Source organism: Nicotiana tabacum, chromosome 7 (assembly GCF_000715075.1).
Source record: "Nicotiana tabacum cultivar K326 chromosome 7, ASM71507v2, whole genome shotgun sequence".
Lineage (NCBI taxonomy): Eukaryota > Viridiplantae > Streptophyta > Magnoliopsida > Solanales > Solanaceae > Nicotiana > Nicotiana tabacum.
Genome location: NC_134086.1, coordinates 173,787,029 through 173,797,373, shown reverse-complemented (window position 1 = coordinate 173,797,373; position 10,345 = coordinate 173,787,029). Strand labels below are relative to the sequence as shown.

The 10,345-nt window shown below is 39.1% G+C and overlaps 1 protein-coding gene across 1 annotated transcript; it reads right to left on the bottom strand.

The window, feature by feature from the left end:
* Nucleotides 1–8,755: 8,755 nt before the first annotated feature.
* LOC107800679 (glycine-rich RNA-binding protein) lies at nucleotides 8,756–9,853 on the bottom strand. The gene is made up of 2 exons (XM_016623905.2): nucleotides 9,670–9,853; nucleotides 8,756–9,323 (listed from the first exon to the last, which is right to left on the bottom strand). The coding sequence occupies exons 1-2, from the start codon at nucleotides 9,775–9,777 to the stop codon at nucleotides 8,961–8,963; spliced, it is 471 nt and encodes a 156-aa protein (XP_016479391.1). The 5' UTR covers nucleotides 9,778–9,853; the 3' UTR covers nucleotides 8,756–8,960.
* Nucleotides 9,854–10,345: the final 492 nt, after the last annotated feature.

Sequence of the window (10,345 nt, the reverse complement as noted above, 5' to 3'; positions counted from 1 at the left end):
GGCTATTGTGTTCTTGTATTCACTTATTAATACAAGTTGGGAAGAAATTCTTGTATATTGTGTGTGCCTTTATCTACTATTTTTGCTGCCTATTTTCATTCTAAGTTCAAACGTCCCTAAAAATAAAACTAAGTGTTGACTGCTGCACGGAGGTGAACCTCGGGCTGAGTTCCAGTGACACAAATCACCCTTGTGATAATTGGTATCAGAGCGTGGCTGGATCGGGGTGAAGACACAACATTCAGTGGTTGAATTTTGTGAAGAATGGCTGGTGGCAATGCAAAACTGAGGGAAAAGGTTACTGCATTAGAGGCACTCGTCGGAACTGTTGATGGGGATTAATTTCTGACTATCTTGACTCGTCTCGCCTATCTTGAGGCCGAGATGAACAGACTGAGCTAGGAGTGCACAGATCTGATGAAAACGGAAAATAGGTTGTTGCGTCGTGCTGTTGGCAATGATGAAGCACAGCGTGGAGCAGATCGTACAAAGGTCAAAATTCCGGAGCCTAAAGAGTTCAATGGTGCAAGGAGTGCCAAGAAACTCGAAAACTTCCTGTAGGATATGGAACAGTACTTCCATGCTGCCAAAGTGCAAGATGAAGACAAAGTCCCCATTACGACTATGTACTTGGTGAATGATGCAAAGCTGTGGTGGCGTACGCGCGTGGCAGATGATGTAAGTGCTGGTAGGCCAAAGATTGACTCTTGGGAAGGGCTAAAGAAAGAGTTGAAGGGCAATTCTTTCCTAGCAATGCGGGCTGGATTGCTAGAGACCATTTGAAGAAGTTGAAACAAATTGGAACGGTCAGGGATTACGTCAAGGATTTTAGTTCTTTGATGCTGGATATTAGCAACATGTCTGAGGAAGACAAGCTGCATAATTTCCTTTACGGGTTGCAGTCGTGGGCGCAAATGGAACTCCGAAGGCAAAATGTGAAAGATCTTCCTAGTGCCATTGCTGCTGCGGATGCGTTAGGTGATTCCTGGTTGGGACAAGATGGTTCTGATTTCTCTACTACTTTAAAGTCCAAAAACGGGAACAAGGACAAAGTAAAAGAGTGGAGGAAAAACGAAAATGACAAGGGTAATGCTGTTGAGGGCAATGGCAATGAGAAGGGAAAGCAATGTGCTGGTCCTTCGACAAACAAGGGACAAAACGACAAGTTTGATGGCTGTTTTATTTGCAAAGGGCCACACATGACGAGGGATTGTCCAAGAATTGAACGGCTTTCAGCGTTGTTTGATGAATAAAAGAGTGAAGATGAGCAAAACGAGGAAGAACATGGGCAAACAACAGCATATTTGGGACCAATGGTGGTGCTGAAAAATGCGGAAGCTGCTTCGTCGAGGACGACGAATTCTTCTGGTGGGGGTGGTTTGTTAGCCCCTTGACAAAGGTCCTCAGCATGTGTGGGTTGTGACAAGGATTTTCATGATGGCCTTGGCACACAACCTGAAAAATAGGGCAACATCATGAAGGGCTGCTCGGCATGACGGATAATGCGGGGTTCGACAAGCGCACCTTGAACGGAAGCAAGGCACATTTTACTTAGATGTGCGGATTGGCAAAACAATGGCAAGGCAAAGCCATGTCAAGCAAGGTCAAAGACATGGAAAGGCAAGGCAAGACAAGGCGGGACAAGCAATGACAAATGATATGGGCAGATTTGATCAAGTCGGGGGCGACTTGACATGGGCGGGCAGCTTTGACAATGAACATGTGCGGCTAAGCCAGTGGGTGGCGAGATGTGGCAATGACATTGGCGTGGAGCAGTGTCAAAGGCAAGGTTGGGCACAATGCCAGCCTTGGCACAAAGTAGCTGGGCGAAAATCAGACCAAGTTGTGCACAAGCAGCAGTTGGAAAACATGTGCCAAGCACATGGGAAGCAGTTGGCAGTTGCAACCTCTTCCAAGACATGTTGATCATGGCCTAAAAGTGTGCCCACGTTTTTGTACTTTGTCTTAACTTGTTGCCCATCAGTTGGGGCTTGTCAACTGATTGTAGCCTTATAAATTCTTGCCTAGGCTGTCCAAAACGGGGCAGAAACTTAGTCTAAGGCATTGTGAAGCCAAATACGTCTAAGTCATTTCCTAAGGGTGGGGAAAACCATTTTGGGGCAGGGAATTAGGGAATTCTTTGTCTTGGCCATAGGGTTGGCTATTGTGTTCTTGTATTCACTTATTAATACAAGTTGGGAAGAAATTCCTGTATATCGTGTGTGCCTTTATCTACTATTTTTGCTGCCTATTTTCATTCTAAGTTCAAACGTCCCTAAAAATAAAACTAAGTGTTGGAAAGGCTGAAGTCAAGGCTGGGCTTGACTGCCGCACGGAGGTGAACCTCGGGCTGAGTTCGAGTGACACAAATCACCCCTGTGACAATACCAAGCATGCTAATCTCAAGTGCTCTTGGTCATTTTGTACACATTTTTCTATTTCTGACAAAGGTCTTCTCTTTTTCATTTCCTTTTCTTTTCGTGTGCAACCATTATGATTGACACTGCAATAAATTCCTTGTATATCAATTGAAAATGTAAAGGAACTTTAGAAAAGAAATACTAATGTTAAAAAAAACATTATAATATTAAATGAATTGTTATGAATAGAATTCTATTTAGAATGAATGTCTATCTTATAGAGAGTTTTATTTTGTGACTAAGTCATTTTTCCCCAATAAATAGAGGAGTCCTACCCTATTGTAAATCATCCCAAAAATTCAATAAGAATTTTCTCTCTCTTTCTCTGCAATATTGTTCTTCTACTTTTATTGTTTTATTACACGTTATCAGCACGAGACTCTACCGTCTCAAGAAGCTCTTTGAGAAGATTAAGGTAACTTTTCTCCTCTTTTTAATTATGACTGACATTATGAAAAGAAAGTTTGTTGCCCTTGAAATTTCGAGCAAGAACTATATGACATGGGTGTTGGATGCTGAAATCCATTTAGATGCAATGGGTCTTGGAGACGCCATTAAAGACAAAACTAAAGCATCCACCCAAGACTGTGCTAAGGCCTTGATTTTCTTACGCCATCACCTTGATGAAGGGTTGAAAATAGAATATCTCACAGTCAAAGATCTACTTGTTTTGTGGAATGACTTAAAGGAAAGATATGACAACTTAAAGTTGGTCACTCTTCCACAAGCACGATATGATTGGGCTCATCTGAGGCTCCAAGACTTTTAAGTCTGTTTCTGAATATAATTCTGCAATGTTCAGAATTACTTCTAAATTGAAACTTTGTGGAGATACTATCACTGATTATGATATGCTTGAAAAAATGTTCACAACGTTTCATGCCTCCAATATGGTCTTGCAACAGCAATACAGAGAGAAAGGTTTCAAGAAGTACTTTGAGTTGATTTCTCTTCTCCTTGTGGCTGAGCGAAATAACGACTTGCTCATGAGAAATCACGAAAATCGACCCACTGGGTCTACACCATCGCCTGAAGTGGATGAGGTGTATTCTCATTATACTAAGCGTGGAAAAGGCCGTGGCCCTATTCGTGGTCGTAGTCGTGGTCATGGTCGTGGTCGTGGCCGTGGACAAGGAAGAAATTTTCCTGGTGTTAATCAGCCCCCAAAGAAAAATAACCACCAAAAGTGGAAAGGGAAAGATGAGAAGCCAAAGACAAATGGTTCAGAAACCGAATGTTATCGTTGCGGTGGAAAAGGGCATTGGGCAAATATTTGTCGTGTACCAAGACATTTGGTTGAGCTTTATCAAGCATCTCTAAAGAACAAAGGCCCTGAAGCTAATTTTGTCTCTGACAATAATTTTGACATCACCCACTTGGATGTGGCAGACTTCTTTGAGCGCCCTGATGGAAAAATAGACCACTTGATCGGTTATGGATCCGTGGTTAAAGAAGATTAAGTAGTCTGATTTTATTTTATTTTGCTTATTCGTATTAGTTAGCAAATAAACATCATGTAATTATCGTAGTTTACATGAGTAGTAGTTTTAATTAGTATGTAGAATTAGTATAATCTGTCATTGAATAAAGTTTGATAGTGGTCAAAATTTGTAGTCGGTATCAGTTGAAACTATTTGCTAAAGTTTTTAAATCAACTGACACTATACGAATTTTTAAGCCAGGCGTGAATCCATGTTTGCTACTGTAATGCAGCAACATAAGTTAGTTTTTTCATCTCCACTAATCGGTGCTAAACGACAAATAAAAACAACTATTATTCGTTAATTAAGAGCATAACTGTCTAACCTTCAACTCCTCCTTCAATAGTTTCAAGAGCATCATATCCGTAAAGTGCATGCCTTCTGAAAACACACTCCGTACCAACATATATTGGTCCTTGTATACCATCTAAGCCTTTCATGTTAATCTGTAAAGAATTTCAAGAAATTTTGTTTTCTAATCAAGTTGTTCAATCAAAGATTGTGCCTTACGGAATTTTTTTCTTTATCTCTGAAAATACTAATATTTATTCGTATATTTCTTTTTGTATGTCAACCTATGGGAAGCAAATATGGATATTCCACAAAGCAAACTTGGATCAAGTTCAATTGTAAAAATATTTGTTTAATTGATTCATGTACGACACATACAATATTCAAAGAGAAGAAATATTTCTCTCATTTAAATATGTGTAAGGCATATGTTACTACAATTTCTGGTAGTAGTAAATTAATTGAAGGCTCTGGAAGAGCTACTATAACTCTGCCTAAGGGAACAATACTTATCACAGAGAATGCAATGTTCTCCTCCAAGTCCAAGAGGAACTTGTTGAGTTTTAAAGATATCCGTTGAAATGGATATCATATTGAGACAATAGATGAGAATAATCTTGAATATCTCATCATTACCAAGAATTTCTCTGGCCAAAAGAGGGTTATTGAGAAATTCCAATCTTTATCTTGTGGCCTGAATTGGACAAGAATTAGTGCAATTGAGGCACATTCTACCGTAAATCAAAAGGTTACTGATTCCAATACTTTTGTACTTTGGCATGATCGATTGGGACACCCTGGATCAATTATGATGAGACGAATTATAGAAAACTCAAATGGGCATTCATTAAAGAATTTAAAGATTCTTTTAAATAATGAATTTTCTTGCACTTCTTGTTATCAAGGCAAGTTAATTATTAGACCATCACCAACAAAGGTTGGAATTGAGTCCCCTGCGTTTTTGGAACATATACAAGGGGGCATTTGTGGACCTATTCACCCACCTAGTGGGTCGTTTAGATAATTTATGGTCTTAATAGTCGCATCTTCTAGATGGTCTCATATGTGCCTATTGTCATCTCGCAACCTCGCGTTTGCAAAATTAATGGCACAAATAATTCGACTACGGGCACAATTTCCCGATAATCCAATTAAGTCTATTAGACTTGATAATGCTGCTGAGTTTTCATCCCAAGCATTTAACGATTATTGCTTATCAATTGGGATAAAAGTGGAACATCCTGTAGCTCATGTTCACACTTAAAATGGTCTTGCAGAGTCTTTAATTAAACGTCTGCAATTGATTGCAAGACCGTTACTCATGAAAACGAGGTTGCCCACTTCTGTTTGGGGTCATGCCATTTTTCATGCAGCAATGTTAGTTCGTCTCAGACCGACAAATTATCATAAATATTCCCCGTTGCAACTAGTTCTGGGTCATGAACCTAATATATCTCATTTAAGAATTTTTGGATGCGCAGTATATGTGCCTGTAGCACCGCCATGTCGCACCAAAATGGGTCCGCAAAGAAGGTTAGGAATATATGTTGGGTTTGAATCGCCCTCCATTATTCGCTATCTTGAAACATTAACGGGGGATTTATTCACTGCTTGATTTGCAGATTATCGATTCGATGAGACACTTTCCAAAAATTAGGGGGAGAAGTTGGTGAAACCAAACGGGAAATTTTGTGGAAAATCCATCATTATCTCATCTTGATACACGTGCCTCTATTTGTGAAAAAGAGGTGCAAAAGATTATCCATTTGCAGAGAATAGCAAATCAAATGCCAGATGCATTTACGGATTTGAAAAGGATAACAAAATCACATATCCCTGCAGAGAATGTTCCAATCCGTATTGATGTCCCCGTTGGAAAATCTTCTAGTGTCATAGCTAATGAGTCAAAATCACGCCTAAAATGTGGTAGACCATTAGGTTCTAAGGATCGAAATCCTAGAAAAAGGAAAACAAATGATCAAAATGACACTACGAAAGAATCTTACGAAGAAATCCATGATTTAATAAATTCTAAGAATCATGAGGAAACCACTGAGCCTGAGACTCAAGAAAATAAGGAACTATCAATAAATCCAATCGATATTGAGACAAATTTGAATCGATTGGATATAGTGGTGGATTATGTCTTTGCATATAATGTTGCATCTAGCATTATGCAAGAAAGTGAGGATCTTGAACCTCAATCTGTTGGAGAATGTCGACAAAGACTAGATTGGCCAAAATGGCAAGAAGCAATTCAATGAGAGTTGAATTCACTTGCAAAACGTGAAGTTTTTAGGCCTCTAGTCCAAACACCTAGCAGTGTTAAGCCTGTTGGCTATAAATGGGTCTTTGTACGCAAGAGAAAGAGAAAAATGAGGTACAAAGATATAAGGCACGCCTTGTTGCACAAGGATTTTCATAAAGGCCTGGTGTCAATTATGAAGACATATTCACCCGTTATGGATGCTATAACTTTCCGTTATCTCATTAGTTTTGTTGTCCATGAAAAGCTTAACATGCATTTAATGGATGTGGTTACCGCCTACCTTTATGGCTCACTTGATAATGAGATATTCATGAAAATTCCCGATGGATTTAAAATGCCAAACGCACATAATTCAAAGTCCCGGGAAATGTTTTCAATCAAATTGCAAAGATCGTTGTATGGTCTAAAGCAATCAGGACGAATGTGATATAATCGTCTTAGTGAGTATTTATTAAAGGAAGGCTATATAAATGATGTCATTTGCCCATGTGTTTTTATAAAGAAAACAACATCGAAATTTGTTGTATTTGTCGTATATGTTGATGACATAAACCTTATTGGAACTCCTATAGAACTCCAAAGGGCAATTGATTATTTAAAGAAGCAATTCGAGATGAAAGATCTCGGAAAGACAAAATTATGTCTTGGTTTGCAAATCGAACATTTGGCAAACGGAATTTTTGTTCATCAATCTACCTACATAGAAAAGGTATTGAAACGGTTTTACATGGATGGAGCACATCCATTAAGTACTCTGATGGTTGTTCGATCACTTGATGTGAATAAGGATCCATTCCGACCTCAAGAAGAGAATGAAGAGCTACTTGGTCCTGAAGTACCATATCTTAGTGCAATTGGTGCACTAATGTATCTTGCCAATACTACAAGGCCTGACATTACTTTTTCAGTTAACGTCTTAGCAAGATATAGCTCTGCTCCCACAAGAAGACACTGGAATGGAATCAAACACATATTGCGGTATCTAAAAGGGACTACCGATATGGGCTTATTTTATGGCAATAATTGCAGTCCTGATCTTATTGGTTATGCTGATGCTGGGTATTTATCCGATCCACACAAGGCTCGATCTCAAACATGTTATGTGTTTACCTGTGTAGGCATTGTCATATCTTGGCGATCGACTAAGCAATCAATTGTGGCTACTTCATCTAATCATGCCGAGATAATTGTTATTCATGAAGCAAGTCAAGAGTGTGTGTGGTTGAGGTCTATAATACATCTTATTCGAGACAAATGTGGTTTGAGATATGACAAACTACCCACGATTTTGTATGAAGACAATGCAGCATGCATAGCTCAATTAAAGAGAGGATTCATAAAAGGAGATAGGACAAAGCACATTTCACCAAAATTATTTTTCACACATGATCTTCAAAAGTATGGTGATATCAATGTGCAACAGATTCGTTCAAGTGATAATATGGCTGATTTGTTCACAATCTCTACCGACATCAACCTTCAAGAAGCTAGTGCAGAAGATTGGGATGCGAAGGCTCAAGGATGTGAATTGATGCTCTCATCAAGTGAGTTAATGCGCGTTGCATTTTTTTTCCCTTACAAGGTTTTATCCCACTGAGTTTTCCTTGCAAGATTTTTAACGAGACAATCAAAAGGCGTATCTATGTACTCCTTTTCCTTTTCTAGAATTTTTTTCCCATTGGGTTTTATTTTATTTAAGGTTTTTAATGAGGCACATTACTTATCGAGTAGACATTCAAGAGGGAGTGTTATGAATAGAATTCTATTTAGAGTGAATGTCTATCTTGTAGAGAGTTTTACTTTGTGGCTAAGTCATTTTCCCCCTATAAATAGAGGGGTCCTACCCCATTGTAAATCATCCCAAAAATTCAATAAGAATTTCCTCTTCAATATTGTTCTTCTACATTTATTGTTTTATTACATGAATCACATTATGTTCCTTACGAGACATCCAATAAAACCAAAACTGATACATATCCAAATGGAGCGACAAATAATTAGTTCATTAGTACATAATTACATGGTATTGCTAATTCTAACGCAAGATGGTTCTACGTTTAAGGCCTTTGATCTTTAAATTAATGCTTTCAGCCAAATTATGGATCTCACTCTTATATGATATAGATGTTCAGTAAAATAAGTAAGCAGATCTGATTCAGCTTCAATCCACATGACCATAAGCTTGATTAGATATTTTCTTTTTACAGCGACGAATACTTGGATTAATAGGCGCATAGACTGACATAAAGGGATATATCTCCATTTACTAAACTAAATAATAACACACACATGAATTGTTAATTGTAAACGGTAAATCTTCATTCACTTCATTCCAGAGAACTTTGTAAATACAGATCCACAACGTAACATCACGGTAACAATCTCACGGTCAAAAACGAGGACAGTAGCAGGAACCACAGTAAACCATAACGGAACTTCAACCAAACTTAGAACCATAAATTTCAAACCAAAAAAATAAATCTAAAGGCAACGGAAAATCTAACTCCTCCAGTTTCCTTCAGAGCCACCACCGTAACCACCTTCACGACGGCCACCTCCATAACCGCCGCCGCCACCACCACCATAACCACCTTCACGGCGGCCACCTCCGTAACCGCCGCCACCACCGTATCCACCTTCACGACGGCCACCACCTCCGTAGCCTCCACCGCTACCACCACGGTAACCGCCACCGCCTCCACCTCCGCCGCTTCCGCGAGACTGAGCTTCGTTGACGGTGATGTTACGACCGTCAAGGTCCTGGCCGTTCATCCCTTCAATAGCGTCCCTCATGGCTTTCTCATCCTTGAAGGTAACAAATCCAAATCCTCTAGATCTACCAGTTTCTCTGTCATTGATAATCTGAAAAATTCAAATATCATTAAAAAAACACATCAGATCTAACCAGATCTACAACATAACATCCAAAAATAGGTAAATCCATAAAATATAAAATAAAAAAAATAGGGGAGAAACATTAAAATCGATCTATCTTCATCTCTTGTATAAACAGAGGAAGACGGAACGTACCGTTTCGGGGAAAGTGGAATAATAGTAACAAACAGTAACAGTAACAGATAAACCAGAGAGTAGTAACAGTAACAGTAACAGAGAGAGTAGTAACAGATCAATTTTTCCAGTAACAGAGGGTCAACGAAGCCGATTCAAATCGGCTCGAATCCGATCTCTGCTCTGTTTTGCAACAGACCTTCGAGTCGAGAATTTCGCCGAACTGAGAAAAAGCCTCCCCAAGTGTTTGGTCGGTGGTAGCCCATGCTAGCCCACCGACGAAGCACCTGTATTCAACTTCTGCCATTTTTTTTTCTGATTAATAAGAAGAAACCCTAAAAATGAAGTAAAGAGAGAGAGCTGTGGTGAAGAGAGTAGAAAATGCCGGTTTTTATAGGCTGGTTGAGGAGCCTGGGTTTGGGTCTAGGGCTGGTTAAGTTAATCGAGCACGGCGGTTATTTTCCTAACTTCAATACAACTCGGGTTAGGGGTCTGGTTAAAAAAAGTTGTCCGTTTGGTTACGGAAAAAACTCCGTTTCTCGCGTATTTTTGTCACTTTCTTCAACTTGTTCTGACACACAAATAATTCATATTCACTGCACAGTTAGAATAATACCACAAATGTTTTAGATGTAAGTTGGCCAAATACGTACAAAGACCCTTAAACTTGGCACAAAATTTCATTTTTGCACCTTATCTCAAGCATGTTCCAATTGGGCGCCTCATGTACTCTTAAACTGTGTCATTTAAACCCCTCTTGACTTGCCAACAAAAAATATTGAATGCGTGAACTATACGCGTGTGATGTGGCAAAAAGGTCAAATGAAAACAAGCCAAGTGGCTCTGAGTAAAATTTCTGAGCTAAAAAGAACACT